The 18,097-nt window shown below is 40.9% G+C and overlaps 2 protein-coding genes across 2 annotated transcripts in view; both read left to right on the forward strand.

Moving 5' to 3' along the window:
- LOC103922604 (solute carrier family 2, facilitated glucose transporter member 11-like) overlaps positions 1-8,039 on the forward strand; it is a 9,150-nt gene extending 1,111 nt beyond the window's left edge. The window contains exons 3-12 of the mRNA XM_009330761.1: positions 495-655; positions 1,553-1,677; positions 2,035-2,164; positions 2,782-2,930; positions 3,369-3,556; positions 4,622-4,732; positions 5,287-5,388; positions 6,289-6,364; positions 7,371-7,498; positions 7,833-8,039. Coding sequence (XP_009329036.1) covers positions 495-655; positions 1,553-1,677; positions 2,035-2,164; positions 2,782-2,930; positions 3,369-3,556; positions 4,622-4,732; positions 5,287-5,388; positions 6,289-6,364; positions 7,371-7,498; positions 7,833-8,039 — 1,377 coding nt within the window. The remainder of the gene's footprint in view (positions 1-494; positions 656-1,552; positions 1,678-2,034; positions 2,165-2,781; positions 2,931-3,368; positions 3,557-4,621; positions 4,733-5,286; positions 5,389-6,288; positions 6,365-7,370; positions 7,499-7,832) is intronic.
- Positions 8,040-15,717: 7,678 nt separating this feature from the next.
- Positions 15,718-18,097, forward strand: part of LOC103922603 (solute carrier family 2, facilitated glucose transporter member 11-like) — a 10,743-nt gene continuing 8,363 nt past the window's right edge. Inside the window, exons 1-2 of the mRNA XM_009330760.1 lie at positions 15,718-15,741; positions 17,945-18,043. Coding sequence (XP_009329035.1) covers positions 15,718-15,741; positions 17,945-18,043 — 123 coding nt within the window. The remainder of the gene's footprint in view (positions 15,742-17,944; positions 18,044-18,097) is intronic.

Below are 18,097 nucleotides of genomic sequence, written 5' to 3' on the forward strand. Positions count from 1 at the left end.
TGGAGGGACAATGGATGTTTCAGTGGCTCCTTACACTATTTTTTTTTTCTTTTATAAAACCTCTCTAACATCTCTAAAATGAAAAATGAACAATATGTGGAAACAACATATTGAAGCACCCTCCTTAAAGATTATGCCATGGAGAAGAAGGTTAAAAACTATCTGATTGAGTCTCAACCTTCAGTTCAGCCCTTTTCTCTTTCTATCCTCTGCTGGCACTCAAGAACATTTGCGCTTCACAAGAATCAAGAAAAGGTCCCAATATTTTGGTGTAGGAGAGCCAGGATTCAACAGACTAAAGAGTAGAACTAATTTTTGAAAGATTACACTATTAGTCTGTATGAGAGGAAATATCAATCCTAATTTGCAAACAAGTGTTCCATAGCCATGCTTTTAATAATGACTATTAATCTAATTTTTTTAAGTTGTAAACATAATGAAGAACTATTGTGTTTAGTGCCTCAGTGGAATGAAAATCTCTTTTTCTGTCCCAGTACATTCAGAAGTTTATCAACGAAACCTGGCTGGAACGATACGGTTCTGTGCTGCATCAGGAGACACTCACATTATTGTGGTCCTTCATCGTGTCTATGTACTGTGTAGGTGGAATGATAGGGTGCCTGTGTAGTGGGTACCTGACTGCAAAATATGGAAAGTAAGTATATTCCCCAACAGCTTGCTAATCAGGGCTGCAACAAGGGAAGCAATTAAATATTACTCACCTAATACAATGGATGTCAGAATTCTCACTGCCCCCTCCTGGTGCAGAGTATACTCAGCATGTATAACTACACCTAGGTATATTACAGAGACAAGAATATGCAACTATTTCTGATTCCCTTGTCACAGTTTTTGGTGCCATACAATTCCTGCATTTTTGCTAAAATTTTAGTAAAAAATAAATCTCTGAAATTTCTTTATTGGGCAATAATGCCCTAGGGAGCCCAACAACACTGCAGTAGTGCAGAAGGGGATAGATATTTAGCAGGCAAAAGCTTTTTTTTCTTTCTTTTTTTTTTTTTAATTGATCACAGCCTTTAAAAAGATTGTGGAGGTTCATTCCTCTGTAAGAATAATCAGAGTTTCATCAAAGATAAGCAGAAGTCTCTCAGGCTACATTCAGAACCCTCTCTTTGAGGGTGGCCATAAAGGACAAAGCCAGAACTCTTTAGCTTGACGTGGGCAGTGAAGCAAGTTCTCAGTGAAGCTGGATTTTCCCTGTTCTGGGGACACGTGCAGTGTTTGAGATGGGAGCCTCGCCGACAGGAAAAAAGTGAAAAAGACCATTCCTTATCAGTATTTATCCTGCAGCAATTTCCTTCAGCCTCATGTTGTGCTCACATAGTGTTAACATGGAAAAGAGGAATCTAGCTTCTCCCTTTCCACTCCCCTGCGAAGACATCATGCCTTTTCATGATCAGATATGGTTGTCCTATAAGCGGTGGATTTAAACATGGCCATGGCTTGGTCTGAAAATTCAGAGATCGGGCAGACATTAGTTAAAGATGAAAAAGTAAAACAAGGAACATGCCCATGTTGTTTGCTGTTGCAGGAAGAAATGTCTGCTGTTCAATGATGTGGTCCTAATAGTAGCCACGCTGCATACTGGCTTCAGTAGGAGAGCCAAATCCTTTGAGATGATCCTGATTGGGCGCTTCCTCGAGGGCATTGGTGCTGGTAGGACTCCCCACTACTCCATGTTAATGTGACTTCTTTGGGGTGGATACAGAAATCTTCCTGCTGGGAGTACCTGGGCATGCACAGTAACCCCAGTGGAACAAGGAACAGATTGGGAAAAGGTAAGATGAGCTGTCCTTTGCCTTCAAGAAGTCTTGTTGAGAGAGAGATCTGATGGATTAGCTAAACATCTTGCTTAAAGTAAAAGGTGTATTTTCAGCCTATTATTGTGGAGGATACATAGCAAAGAGTTCAGAAGACAGAGGAGAGAGCTACCTTTGGCTGAAGGTGAAATGAAAAGGGACCCTCTCTCTTGCTTTCTATAGCTTTAACTCTCTTGTTTCTCCTTCACTTTAGGAATACATATGAATGCCCACGTTCAGTATGCTGGAGAGATCTCACCTAAGAAGTTGCGTGGATTTGTAAATGTGACATCCTCTGTGTTTCTTGCACTAGGAAAAGCTGTAGCAAGAATTCTTGGATTACGGTACTTGTTCTACTCCTTCTCATCCTATTTTCTATTTATTTGTCTTCTGTATGGCAGGAAAGTGTTGTTCTCCCAGTCCTAGAAACAGACATACACCAAGGGTGGGGTTTTACTTTGCTTAACTACAGCTGTCAAAAAGGAAGCATCTACCCCATATCAGTTACTGAGGTTCCTTTGTCATTCACTGAGGAGAGAAAGGCCCTTCTCTTGAGAAAGTATGAATCCATCTCTGGAGGCATGGTCTCTCCGCTGAAGTTAGTAAGAAAAGATTGAATGTAAACACTTTTAGTGAACTTTTGAGATCTGAAATCTCTGCTAATTTCTTGGTAACATGCAGAATTGCAGTATTGGTTCAGAGAGCTGTTGTGGGAGTTTTCAAACTCCACTAATCTTTAGAAAATATTCAAATTACAAGAAAAATCTCGGTCTTGCAGTAGAAATAAAGTATTGGTCTATTTTCCTTTCCCTAGCCTGAACATCTTCTATTTCAATTTATCTTTTCAAGGTCTTGTATGTATACTGTGTCTCTTTAGCTAGTCTAGGATCTAGAAAATATCAAACTAGTTATAGACTGTAATTGTACTGGACTATAAATACACTCTAACGTGCTTTCATAGAGATCTTTTAGGAACTGAAGACATGTGGAATGTGCTACTGTCCTTCTCTGGGTTGGTGGCATTGATTCAACTGCTCTTTTTGCCATTCTTTCCTGAGTCCCCTCCCTATCTCTTGCTGCAAAAAGGAGACAAGGCTGGTTGCTTGAAAGGTAAAATAAAACTTTACATCCTTAATTTGTTAACCAGAACTCTTGGGAAATTGAACCTAATACAGGGAATTGGCTTTTCCATTAGCCAGCTACAGATTTCTTGATAATTACATGATTAAAGATCTTGTAAAGATCGTAGCATTGAATTATATTATTCCAGACTAAAAGGAGTCATCAGAAATATTTAAGATCTACCCCTACAGCAAGTTGAAAGCCATTTTCCAGGGCAGTTTCAGCATGTTCCAGTAAGCCATGTTCTAGTTCTTTGCGCAGTGACTGATGAATCAAAGCATGGACTTGCATGGAGTTGCATGGAACTGCATATGTTGCATGGAACTGCATGGAACTGCATATGTTGCAAATGTCATTAAAAGTTGAAAAACACAGAACTGAGTGGCAGATGATGGAGGAGTATGCTTCCTTCTGTCTTTTCTGTAGCCATGAAGCAACTCTGGGGAGAAGGGAATTATCACACAGAGTTTGATGACATGATGAAGGAAAAGGCTGTAACAAAAGGCACTAAAATCATGAATGTCCTAGAGGTGCTGAAAGAACCATCTGTATATCCGCAGCTGAGTACCATGCTCCTCCTTTTACTGAGCCTACAGCTCTGTGGCCTGAGTGCAGTTGAGTATACCCTATTTCCATGCTTAGATCTACTGTTAAGTAACCAAAGCACCACAATTCCAACTTGACTCTTTCCTCTGGATCTACTTTATTCCTTCTCACACAGAGCCCACTGCCTGTGAAGCTCTATGGTATCATTACTAGTATTCTTCATACCTTTAAGGGAACTTCTGGGATGGGAATACAAGAGATTCAGCTCAGCGAAAGTTTCTGCAAGGGCACTGTTGCTTTCATTCCCCTGGTGGTATTACCAAAGACTGTAGGAGAAAGGGTTATAAATACCCTAAGGCTTGCTACAACCCAGAGATCCATTTATCTAGACTTCCATCACCACTTTCTTTGACTTCTGCAGTGGCAGATGACCAGCTATTGCCATCCAACTTTCATTCCATTTGATAATGGATACTTATCTATTAAGCCATTTCCTTCCAGTTGTTTCTGCATACAAAGTGGCTGAGCCCAATACTGCCCAAGCTAATAATCATTCCCCTGGATGTCATTTTTATCACTTGCCTATGGGTCTCTCTCCATAAACCTTGCTTAAGCAAGTGCCTGTGCACTCTGTTGGAGCTTGTTCATTACAGTTCCCAGCAATGTGGGCAGAGAAGGCACCTCTGCATTCTGCTGACAGGGAAACGGTGCGCAGTCCATCAGGGACCTTGCAGATGAGCAGCTTCTGCTTAGCAATTGGAAAAGGGAGACAGAATCAACTGTTTGTATGATTATGTATGGTCTGCTATGACTGAGATCTGCTTTTCTTTTTCGTCACTCCCTGTCTTGTCCCTTTCCTCTTCCTCTTTGCCAAAACAACATCTTTTTCCCATGTCTTACAGGCAGTATGCTCCTTTCAACTCCTTTTTCTTCTGGGCTTTCAAATCCCTTTTCTTCATCTCCATTAACCTTTTGATTTTTCACATCTCAAGCAGGTATGTCACCTCCACTAAACCCCAATAATGTACTGTTGCTTTTGCAGTGATGACAAATCTAGTTCAAAGTGATGCTGGATAAGCACATATCACACCTATTGACTATGCTTAATTTTAAAAATGTTTCTTATTTCCCAGATCACCTTTTACACCTCGGAAATTTTTCAGACAGCCAGCCTGCAGGAAAGCATAATCCCATATGTATCTCTAGGAGTTGCGATCTCTGAGCTCATCTCTATCATCTTCTGTGTAAGTCAGATCTTTCTGGGGCTTTAAGAGTTAAAGTACATGTGAGTTGAGTCTATTCTTCCTTAAAGAAAGTTAATCTTCTCTTTGTGAACTAAAGAATTTTTATGTGGCACTGCATAAATCTGTAAAGTGATTGTTACCATCCCCTCCAGATTTTGTCCCACCTTTTACATCTTTCTTCCCATCTTCATTCTCCGTAATTTCTTATAAAAATCCCTCTTTTATTCATACAGATATAAATGAAATGTCATTCAAAGATAAATATGTATACTTATTTCCATATATTTGTGTATAAATATATATTCAAATGGAATCATAGCATGTTTCCATTGGTTACAGTGTTTATGAAAAAGTATCTGCAATGCTGGGCAGCAATGGTAATTCATAGCATTAGAGAGGCTAGAAGGAACTCAATAAAATACCAAACTTGGTACCAATAAGATTTGTATTCTCTAAAGTAAAAAGAACTCAAGAAGAATGCTTGATTTGTTGGACAGCTGACCGCTGGATTTTGCCATGCATGCAGTGATACGCAATTTTTTTCTACTCTTCAGAGCTCCATTATCGATCATTTTGGACGCCGGATACTGCTGTGGGGTGGTTATTTGCTGATGGCACTGATACTGGTGTTGCTTGAAACAAGCCTTCTACTGAGCGTAAGCAAATGTCTCTCTGGGGGTGGACCTGCATCAGAATTCTTTGTGCAGGACGGCAGATAGTCAGCCTTAGCTTTCAGGTCCAAAATAGTACGTCAGAATACCTTCTGAATACAAACTCATAGCCCCTCTGCAAGGCTTTTTTTGTCCTGCCTTGTAGTTCATCTTTTTTAATCAGGCTTTCAAACAGTCAGTGAAAAACATTTTGTAAAACCAGTGTCCTCCAGCTCTCTGCCTGTGACGTCTCCAAACCTCACCTGTGTCTTGTTCCACTGTCCTTTAAATCCTTAGATGAGCATCCCTGCTGTCACCTTTCCCATTTGCCATCCCATGCCTCCTACATCAGAAGCAGTGTATACTGATCCTTCCAACAATCACCAGTTTCCACCCTTGATACAAGTGATTCAGCTACATAGTGCAGCTCTCTAGCTACTTCCAGTCGGGATGGTGGAAAGTAGCGAGGAACCCAGTGTCATGGCTAGTGTTTCCCACTGCATTGCAATCTTGGTCTAAGCCCATAAACTTTCAGCTTCTTTCTGTTTCACAGATATCTTCTGGTTCACAAGAGATTTAAACATTTCTCTGAAGTTGTCTAATTCAATAAGGTAATTAGGTTAAATCAGTAACAATTTTCCCCATGCTATAATTAGCTGGAATTTGTGACCTGTTTTTCAGACCAGGGTGCAGTTCAGCTCACCTCTGTAGATATGACACTGCAGGCTACTTTTGGCCTTCCACTGTATTCAGTACAGAGAGATAAGTAGTTCTAGTGAGCACCTACTACAAAGCCCAGCATCGTGGGCTTTTTCATAAATATTGCTTCTCCTATATGTTTGGATCAGCCGTGCTACAGCTATAAAATTAATTTTCATTCTTTTCCCTCCTTTCGCCTTTGTCTAGGATCAGTTTCTCTGGATGCGTTATGGCAGTGTTATTCTCATCTTTTTATTCATCATTGCCTATGGAATAGGACCAGGTGAGTACAACAATAAAAGCAACAACAGGAAACCTTGGGCCATATGGACAAGCACAGGCCATGGATGTATGGAAGTAGAACTAGACTGTGTGAATATATCTTTGAAAATCAACAGCTTAGTTTGGAATGAAATTGGGGAAGTCCCAATTTTTGATTAATTAATGACCCAAGAAACAATTTCTTTAACAAATTGTTTGAAATTATTCAGACCCTGATGAATCAGGACCCTGTTTCCTCTCACTGCGTTACAGGTTCAAGCCAAAAAAATACTTGTTAATAAATTCACTAAGACTTGTTTTGGAAGGTGTGAATGCTGTTCAGTGCATACAGGCTCAACAGGTCCAACTCTGTCTTTGCCTAAGGGCAGAGGTAGCTTTTTCTAAAATATCAGTTTTCTCAACTCACCTGTAAAATCCTACTCTATTAAAGAATGATACCTGATAGCAGGCATAGTCTGTCTCCTAGCATTGCTCTGTCCTTTCTCATCCTCTCTTAACGTCACTCTGAATCACCTACATCAGTAATGCCAGAACCAAACTTACAGCTCTCTATTAGGTCCTCACTCACCCAAGACCAATATTTATTCTGAATGTTCCTTGACTAAACACTACTTTTAGTTATTACAGTCTCCAAATTCAAATGGCAGCCTTTATTATTGTAAGGGCTGTACATGAGGACCATGAATGTCTTGAAAACCTAACAGAATTCCCACAGTAGCAGAACCAAGGTGTCTTCTATGGGCAATCGAGAGAAATAGGCCATTAGGGCCATTCATGTCCGTATTTTATACATCTTAGGCGGATAGAAACTGCACTTCAGGGGTGTCCATCTCTCTCCATGGACTGTAAGGGAAGTCTGTAGGGGAATTCAGACAGAGATGGCTGTGCTGCCCAAATTTAGATGATCTCATGGTAGCCTGACTTACCAGTGACATCAGTTCACTCACTTTGAGGAATATGGTTAACTACAACAATGTTTTCATTGCTTTTTTATGGTTTTTCCTCAGCTGGAGCTGTCGCATCTGTCATGAATGAAATCTTCACCCTCTCAACAAGGTCCTCCGCTTTTGTAATTGGTGGAATCGTCATTTGGCTAGGCCTCACTTTCACTGGAATGATTTTCCCCTTTGCTGTCGTATGTAATTTAATTCAAATCTTCTCTTTGACTCCATCAATTTAAACTGGTTTTCTAGGCTGGTCTGGACAGGGAGTAGGATGAAATGCCTTGTAGATGATCAAAGCTGAGAACCCCTTATTGCTACTGGCATATGGAGGTCATTTGTAAAACACTTCCCCAGAATTCAGACATCCTCTGCTGCCTCAAGAATAGATTGAAAAGTTAAATAAATATTCCTTCTGTAAAATCAACTTATTTCTCATTTCACAGGGACAAATCAACAATTTTCAAGCATCTATAGGAACAAGTGTTGTCAGGGAAATCACTCATCTTATTCTATTTTTATCTCCAGATGCTTCTTGGTCCTTTTTGCTTCCTCATCTTTATTGCTGTCCTGGTCATTTCAGCGGTTCTCATCTACCTGTTCCTCCCAGAAACAAAAGGGAAGTCAACCTCCGAAATCACAGAAGAATTCAAAACACGCCGATTTAAGAAGAAACGTCATCAGACTGTGGAGAAGAATGCTACCGAAGAAAAGACATTCTGCACCAAGCTCTGATAGGCCACCATAAGCAACTTCCACTGACAAAAAGCCCTGTCTCAAAATCAAACTGAAAGCTAAACCTTGACATGGACTTTTCTCAATAAAATGTAATCCAAAAAGTAATCCACAGATAGATTGTCATTAATCCAAGTAGCTCTATTTTATATTCATCTTTGCTTTTCATGGTGAGAGACAATGGCTCCTTCCTAGAACAGCTCTGTAGCAGGAAGACATTAGTAACTACAGACACTTCTCAGAACTGTCACATGGAAAACATTTTCAGGCATAACACATTGATTTTATTTCAAGTCTTTCTCCTTTGCTATAATTTTAAAGAAGCAGGATTTGTGTCTATGTTTGTTACTTTGTAAGAAAGCTCTGCTCAGGATTAAGAGCAGGATGAAGAGAAGATGAAACATAAACATACTTCTTGCAAACAATTTTCATGTCATCTCTTTATGATATCACACTGTAAAGGACCTAGTATTGATCATGAACACTGCACATGAACAAATGCCAGAGAGAATAACAAAGAGAACTCAATTTTGTTCTATTTTCTTGAGCTGACATCAAGTAACTGTATGTCCTGATTGTCTCTATAATGACTGTCAGGGATCAGCTCCGGTCCCCGGGCAATTAGTACAGAAGAACTCTCACCTGCATCCTCTGGAGCAAACTGACTGCAGCCTCCATGCATATCAGCTGTAACAAAATCTGGAGCAAGTTTTGTAGTGTAAGTAATACCCTCAGCCTTATTCTGGGTACCTCATGGGTGGCACGAGGGTTAACAAACATATAGGCAGTGCTGAGAGCTAGAGGACCAGAGCCCTGGAGTGAGACAGGGAGTAGGACACTTTGAGAGAGTACTGAGAGAGTAGGCACTTTGAAAATTCAGCCCATTTTATAAATAATTAACTGCTCCAAAAAAAGCAGAAGCTGTGATAGTAAATGTCTGCTAGCTGTGTACTGGCCTAGGACACATTGCACTCTACTAGTGCACATTAGCATACAATACTACACTTTACCACTGCTATGCTCCACAGCGCCCATGTACTGCTACTATTCAGGAGTTGTTAATGCTGCTGACCACTGCAGCATTTAATCACTTCCCTCCCGAAACTCTTGTACCTTCGTATAGGACGATCAATTATTTTTCCATTTTCTGTCACAGTTACAAATGGTATACCATGCCTCCTGTTTAGTAGGACCATTAAGTCCTATCTTTCTGCAGTTTAACCATTCACATTGTCTATCATTGTGCTGGAGCACTGAATCAGTGTTGAGTTTTAGGGAGTTTTCTATTTAAAAATTTCAGATAATGTGCTTGCTACTTCTAAAGGAATAGCCACAGAAGAAGCTCTGATAGTAAAGCGCCAGTGTGTGTTCCAGCAGCTGAAACCTGGGTCAGATTTTGTATTCGAACTGATTTCACTCCGGGTATCGAAACAGGGAGCACTCATGCTACAAAATGTTCCCATTCAGAGGGACCTCTCCTGTTGAGTCATTGACATATTTAATCCATCCATTCTAAGTGCTGTCCAATTGCTGCAAAAAACATCAGTCAACAGAAATCATACGAAATAAACATTAACCTCAGTCTCAGAGTCAGATGATTACTTCAGCAAAAGGTGCAGAAAAGGCATGACAGAAAACACTTCCTCAGTCTAACAGAGTTCTGTCTGCCTGGGATCAGCCACCCTCTCGACACAGGACGGAAAACCTCCTTTCAGAAGCGGTGAGTACTGCAGCTGGCTGTATCAGCTGTTAATATTAAGCTGTCAGAAGAATTGAGAGGTTATCTATCTGTTGCAATTACTATTCCTAAAGAAAATACAATACATATGTACCAAACTATTTTCAAAATAATAGGGTGGACAGTGGATGCTCTTTAAATAATCCTTCTAATTTTGTTACTGTAAAAATTAGAGCTAACATTTAAAATAAAAAAAATCAAAAGACACAGAATGAAATTTCTGGACTAAATCATCATGGAAACTTTGAAGGAAATTCCAGCTGGGTGGAGAAACTGACTTTTTAAAACAGGTTAAAAAGTCCTCTAGTACTGAAAAGGTGAGACATTTCCATACAGTTTTCACCTGCTCCCACACCTTCCCATGTATAACTGTGATACTGTTAAGCTTTCCTAGCTAGTAGCCTGATAGTGATATGAAATTTCATTTGAAAATAAAGCTTTTGTGGATTGGTTAATTAATTAATGTGAAGAAGAGTGAGAAAACTGATAATCCAGAACTTTTATCTGGCTGATCTTTTTTGCATTGGTGCTTTGCATGTCCTCCTAAGATTATTTAAGCATCATGAAACAAGATGATATCCTAGAAATGCAGGGACTATGATATCACCAGTTTCTTTTGTGATGAGCTTGTACTATTCCTTGCACATTCAGTACCAGTGGTTGTTTGTAATGCTCTTTGTGTCGGGAATTGGTGGATCCCTCACAATTGGCTTTTAAATCTCTATGATTAACTACTCAGCCATGGTAAGAAAAGCTTTAAGCAGATACAGCATCTTCAGAAGTCATTGGTAGTGGGGTCAAAATGTAAAGGATGCTTCCCAAAATAAGTTGCAGATTGTTTCCATCGACTTTCCATTCCCAGCTCTTTCCACCCTCCCTTCTCTGCAGCAGAAAAGAATAAGATCTAGACTGTAGCTGCCTTTGAGTGGGCCTGCCCAGGTAACAAACACATCAGTCTCTCCACTTAACAGACATTAACAAAGACAGTCAAAATTTTCAAAAGGTATCATGTAAGGTAATTTTAAATTAGGTAATTTGGGTACCACAACCATCTAACTGAAATAGCAGACAGCCTACTGGGAGCTATCTCATCTTGTCAGCAAACTGCATAAATTACCTCATCAATTTACTACAAATTCTTTCCAACAAATCTGTCCAGATACAGCATGTCTTTGTAATTCTACATGAAGACACACATGCATACAAACACAAAGCCCTTTAATGAGTCAATATGCTACATTATCAGTGCAAAGAGCTGCCAGTGATTGTGACCACAGTTTCTCTGTTCAGGATCAAGGAAGGCACTTCCAAAGTGCTGTAGCAAGAGTCATGTGATCAGGCAGAGAAAGAGAGAGATCAGAGACTATATTGATGTTTTGACAACTGTATAGTGTTAATTAAGGTTTATATACTAACAACTATGAGATAGGATCTTATTTTCTGCAAGACTGTGAATACAGGATATAAACATATGCCACTGGTGTTCTCATACCATGCTTGTTAACATCATGATGTCTGGGCAATGTAGGGGATGTAGGGGAATAACTAATTAATAGTCTAAATAAATCTGCATGTACAAATATTATGATGCATGAACAGTACAGTTGTATCAAGCTTTCCTCTTCGTTCTGCACAGCTATGAAGAAACTGTGGGGTGAGGGAGAGCACCAGGCAGAAGAGGACGACCTACAAAAACAAAAGGCAGCGATGGAAAACATCAAAATCCTGAGTGTGCTGGAAGTGATGGAAGACCAAACTCTGCACTGGCAGCTGTGCATTTTGATTATTGTGATCATAACTCTGCAATTCTCTGGCATTAATGCAGTTGGGTATCTTCCCCTCTCCACCCACTAAAACAACCCTTAGATGTCGATAAGAAAATTCTGCAGTTTAAGCTTGCAGACACTATAAAAGAAGTAGTATCTGGGTGAGAGTCAAGCAGTCATGAGATTTACTCCTGGCCATCAACTGGGTGCTGATTTGGCTTTGGATGTTTTTGCCCATCCATCTACCACTCTTTATTTGGAAAACTGGCATGCACTATCTATCTACCTAACAGAAAAAGAGAGAGCTTCACTGAGCTGGCAAAGTGCTATATAAATGCATCATGCTGTTTAAGAAGAGAAATTTTGAATTATGGACATTTATTCTGCAATAACGCTGGGGGCAGACGGGCTTGTGTATGTTACCCTGCCCACAACAGCTCCTGTGCCCCCACACCTCATTGATTCCAAAAAGACTAATAACGTGCTGCCTGCATCCAGGATGAAATCTTATGCTTCTTTTTGCCACCATGCCCTCTTCCCCCATCCCCTCTGTGGCAGTGCTTCTATACAGCTTGCAGCTTCCCTAACAATGTTGTAAAGGGGAATTTCTAATGCCTGAGTAGCCTGTTCGAAAATAAGAACAGCATGAGACCAAACGGAACACAGATATAACATTTATCTTCTTTCATGCTGTTCTTTTCCCAGTTTGCACAGATTTCACAATGTGGTACAATTGCAAGTGGTAGTACTTCTGAACTGCACTCAACAGACATTAAAGCCATGGAGTAGCTAACTAAATCGACATATGGAAAAATACATGTTAGGATCAGCGTTCACTATTGGCAGTGTACCAGATCAATAGTGTATTCTGCTGTGGTAACTTCTACTTTCATTTGTCAGTTCCTTCTCTCTGATTTTACTCTCCTCTTCCTCTTCTGCATATCTTCTTTTCAGGAGTCCCAACCTTTCTGCACATACAGAAGAGAGAATTTTCTGTTGTAATCTTGGCCAGTGTCACTTTGTCTTTGCTGGTCCTTTTGCAGGAACCGGTCTCAGCAGAAGCACAGCTGGAACATTGCAGAGGGACTGTTCATCCCTGTCACACAGCACCATGTCAGGTTTAAAAGCATAAGCCTTGGATCCCTCTGTCCCTTTCTTACGAAGTCCAGCCATGCTTACTCTGATATAGCTCCACTGTCTCCTGCAAGAAGTCAGTCAATCCTTCACGGGTAGTCTTGCTGGGCACCTTCACTACTTCCTGGCTTAAGGAACCTTTCCATCTCAAGCATTCATCCTCCCAGTCTGCACAAATCCAATGTGCCAAACCTCAGCAGGTCTGTTCTCCCAAATGCTTACTGTTGCTGCATCTCTTGCAGTTACTGATAAACCAGACAGTATATGATTAACACGCAAATATTAATGTTTGCATGTTGTTTTAACTCCATGCTAAGGCCTCTCTTTCTCATACTTCTGCAAGCAACATCTCAAATTATTTTGACTACTCACCCTCCCTATCTTTTACTCAAAAGGAGAGATAAAACAAGTAAGCTAGGCTTTTTTCTTTTAGCTTTCTCATCTTTGTACTACTGCTTCAGTGTCACTGTTGTGACAGATACCTTCAAGAAGAAGTTGGAAATTTAGGTGCCACCCAGCTTTACTTATTTCAGTACAGGCCCATGCATCAGGGCCAAAATCACTGTTAGGAGGCTGCAGCTGGCATCCAACAGAACTGAATACAAGTAGCGGCATCACCGTTAGTGTGTCAGGGTTATGCTTGCATCTGTTCAAAGGAGGTTATGTTCTGTAAATATTATGGCTTTGGTAGCTGTTGCTGTTGTTGTTGTCAGGAGAGCTAATAAAACTGGCTAGGAGGCAGAGCACAGCCTCTTTGAGATACTGCCTGCTAGAGTCTTCTCATTCCATATTTTTGTCTCTTTTCTTGGGCCTGCCTGGATATAGTGGGGCTAGAATAGCTGTACCAATAGTGAAAAGAGAAAAGAAAAAGTTTCATGTGAATTCCTTCATTTTCCTCAGGAAATTCACCCATCATTAACACCTCTATTTTCACTTCTGTAGGTCCAACACTAAATGATGATGATAAGTGTATCTCTTGTTTTTCTGGACCACGGCTGACTTGCATCAGATGATGAAACTAAAATGATAGCAGTTTCTTTCTGTTAAAAGCATGTGAAAAGCTTTTAAAGAGACACTTTCTATTTCTAACCCATTCTTGAAAAGAAGTATTTTCTCAACAATCAGCAAAAAGGACAGGTCACTGGTGGAAATGTACCCTATTTGCTTGCTTACCAGTCCTGACATTAGAGGCAATATCACACATGCAGTCCATTGTTTCCAATGCAAGTTTTCTTTTCCATTGTGTTTTCTAAGTCTATTTCTGCACTTTTCAGGTGCTGTGCACACCTGGGTTTGAAGAAAGCCTTATTCCATATGTATCATTAGGGGTTAGTCTCTGTGTGTTCCTTCCCACTCTGCTTTGTGTAAGGGGCACTGTATCAGGGTGTTACTCAGGCTTTAGCTGTGCTTACAGTGAAGTGAGGGCTTTTCCTGCCCTTCCAAACCTTTACCATTGGGCAGTTTGGCAGGAAGACGCTGCTGTGGAAGGGCTACGCTTTCATGGCCTTGGCACCATCTGTCCTGACAGTTGCTCTTTAGGCAAATTTATATGACACACCTCATGGAAGTGAGTTTCATGTGTTTGCCCACTTCACAGCAAGCATTTCCTACAGCTCTATATAGAACAAATTAAAAGATCTCCTTAACTCTGTAATCATTCCTTAAACATGAAACCATGTGCAACTTTCATAGTGTAAAAGAGCTTTTTCTAGGATATACATGAAATTTTTAACAGGAACAGTCAATTCCATTGGGTTGACAAAAAACAAGAGGTAAACTCCTAGGATAAAATCCTCCTAAAATTGCTGATAAGGTGAAACAGTACCGTGCTATACAGTCATGTGCAGCTCAGAATCACCAGAAATGCCCAAAAACGTAAGAGAAATTTCACTGCAAGCTAGTGGAATTTGCTGCTCTTTGAGATACTCAGTAATTATTTTCAAGGAGTGTAGGAATCCGTATGACATACCCCCCCTACACTTCGATACAATTTGAGAAAAATTATGTAATAAAAAGGAAACATTAACATTTTGAAACAATAAATAGTCAATAGCTATGCAACTTGCATTTTTGTACAATCAAAATGTTACAACTGTTGGTGTTCAAGAGAAAATACTTACAAAAATGCCAAATCATTCTAAATGCTATTGCAAGCCAGAATAAGCAGCATTTGCTATGCAGTTATATAGGCAATAGTTGGAATTACACAAGTAACCAAGGTTTTATTATTAACATGTTTTTTTTCTCATTTCTTTAGACTTGCAGTATTTGCAGTAAACCCCCCGGTAAATAATTGCATTCTGTGTTTTATGAACTGAAAGTACAAGTCCCAAGGTTGAGCCTGGGCATTTACTGAGGGCTTCAGTACAACCCCATTGCCCCACCTGCCCCCCACCTCATCTCTTACTGCCTTTTCACCACTCCTGGCCAACAAACATCCCCATAAACACCAGACAAGAAATACCCTTCCTCAGTACAGTCTAACTGATACATAAAGCCAGAACAGCAGAATTAGGCGTTGAAATTTGCCTATTTTTCACCTAATAAATGATGTTTACTATACCAATGAATCTGAAACAGAACACCACATACTTTACTTTATAATAAATAACAGTACCTAAACCTTGTACCACCTGCTTTTTGCTTTGTGCAGATTATGGCAGAGGTACTCCTCAGTCTGCGTCATAGAAGTAAATTATTTTACTGTTCCTGAAAACCTGTTTAGGTTTTTTTGCCTGAACTGTTCTCCTTTCCCTTTCCAAAGCCCTCACTACAACCCCACGTGCAAACTTCCTTTGCTTTGAAACTTTCCCCCTGCGGACTGGACTAGATGCAATTATTTCCTGCAATATTTAATCCGGCAGTGTTAACTTTGGCCAGTCGAAGTAAATATAAGTGAGTGAAGACGTAATAGTAAAAATTTAACTCTGGTCCCTGAAGCCAAATGCCCACTGCCATACCAGCAGGTAGGAGACAGAGACACAGAAGCCTGTGATGACAAAGACGCATCACACACTGGACAACCAGCCCCTAGCCAGAGATGACCGGCTTCCTATCAGACCTGGTAAGTACCTGGTGGGGTATTTACATCTGTGACATTTTTGTATGCTACCAGTGTTTCAAAGAAAACAAAATCAGTATCTCAGTAAAAACAACAAGGCTCCTATTCACTAAAAGCATCTTGGAAGTGGTTCTGCCCACCATTGTGAAGTATTACAGATGTTTGCGCTTCATATGCTCTCCCATCCATCTTTGTCATATTTTTATTAATACGTTAACGTTTCTTAAATGTTTTCATTTACTGCAAAATATTTGCTTACCTCCAAACACAATTTGTTTTGCTTACCTGCTGAAAAAAGAGTTTTGTTAAATATATTACTAATTATTGAGTGCAAGAGATGGCAGGCAGAGGTTTTGAAAGGCAGGGAACAGGACTGGATGTTGGCAGCTGTCCTGGTTTCGGCAGGGATAGTAATTTTCTTCCCAGTAGCTGGTACAGTGCTGGGTTTTGGATTTAGGATGAGAATAATGTTGATAACATGCTGATGTTTTAGTTGTTGCTGAGCAGTGCTTACACTAGTCAAGGACTTTTCAGCTTCCCATGCTCTACCAACCGAGAAGGCTGGAGGTGCACAAGAAGCTGGGAGGGGGCACAGCCAGGACAGCTGACCCAAACTGGCCAGAGGGACATTCCATACCGTGTGACATCATGCTCAGTACATAAACTGGGGGGAGTTGGCCGGGGGGGGTGACCGCTGCTCGGAGACTGGCTGGGCATTGGTCAGCGGGTGGTGAGCAATTGCATTGTGCATCACTTATTTTGTATGTTCTTTTATCATCATCATCAATATTATTATTATTATTATTATTATTATTATTATTGTTGTTGTTGTTATTATTATTATTTTCCCTTCCTTTTCTGTCCTATTAAACTGTCTTTATCTCAACCCACAAATTTTACTTTTTTTTTCCAATTCTCTCCCCCATCCCATTGGGGGGTGGGGGGTGAGGGGAGTAAGCAAACGGCTGTGTGGTGTTTAGCTGCCTGCCGGGTTAAACCACAACAGCAGCTGTGGCATCTTGACAGGGATGTTTGTGGGAGCCTGCAGCATTTATATCCTGGCTATGGCTGAGTCTTGAACCCGGAGTTGCTGCCTCACACATCAGTGAGGCACGTCCAATTAGGACAAAGCCGCTTTGAGAAAGAGCTCTCAGCTCCTGCTGGGCACACTTAACCTCTCATCCAGGAAAGAGGAATATGGCAGGGCACCTCTGAAAGGCTGTCGATTTTTCATTCAGTCACGGCATATTCACTATGTCCTGCTGCAAAGGCTGCTGTAGAATAAACCTAAGTGCAGTGCTGGTTGTGTATTTTCAAATCTGTGATCAACCAGGAAAAAAAATCAAAGTGGGTTGCCTGTTCTCAAAGCTCCAAAGGGATTAAAATGACCATGCTGCTTGAGACAGGCAGGTGGGGCAAGAGTTCAGAACTGATGATGATAACAAGGGCTAGAAATGACACTTTCCTCCTACAGCGCATCTTGAGCAGAACCATTGCAGAAGGGAACTTCTGTCCCAAAACCTTTCCTTGCTGTTCCCTCCTCTCCATCTAGGTAAAAACCCATGGATTTCCAAGGGCTGCCACACTGACAGGAATCTGAGTGGAAAAAAATGCTACAAGCAACACCACTCTGGGTTTTTTTTCCCCATTTCAGACTTCTTTTTTAAATTTTTAGCTGCTGTGGGTGATTTCAGGAGGCTTTGCCACAAAATTTGAGTTGAGGGATCACTGCCCGCTATTCAAGGGCCTGAAGGGTAGCTAGCACAGCAGCTGCTCTCTCAGACAAGGAGGAAAGGTCTGGGTACAGAGGGCCTGGTCACTACTGTGGGCACAGGTCTCAGCTGCAGGTAGCCTGGCCACTGTCCAGGCTACCTGGACAGATAGCAGAGAGGAAAGACCTCCCTCCCAAAAATCACTCTCACACATTTTAGCCCGGGAGTGTGGAATGACCTTCAGCTTGCTACTCTGTTGACTAATTATCGAGAAGGGGAGGGAAATGTAATGGTTTCCATAGCTAAAGGCTGCATTTCCTGAGTTGGATGTAGGGAAGTCACAGGGGGATATACACTTCACACCAGGGCAAGCAGGGGGAACATGCCTACCTGCAAATCCCTTGAACAAATGAGAGGTTTCTGGAGAATGAAAGACACATTCCAAGAACAGCCTGATGTGGCTACAAGCTTAAGATTTTGTTCTACCTCTGCAGGTACAGTACCGGGGGCTCTTTCAAATTATCACTGTCTTGGGGATCGGTGGAACATTCCAAATTGGCTTTCAAATTTCTACAATCACCTACATGTCTCAGGTAGGCAAAGACGCAGGCACACTGGTTAACGGTGGCACTGAGCCTACATTCCTA

The sequence above is a fragment of the Pygoscelis adeliae genome, unplaced genomic scaffold (genome assembly GCF_000699105.1).
Source record: "Pygoscelis adeliae isolate BGI_AS28 unplaced genomic scaffold, ASM69910v1 Scaffold358, whole genome shotgun sequence".
In the NCBI taxonomy this organism is placed as follows: Eukaryota; Metazoa; Chordata; class Aves; order Sphenisciformes; family Spheniscidae; genus Pygoscelis; species Pygoscelis adeliae.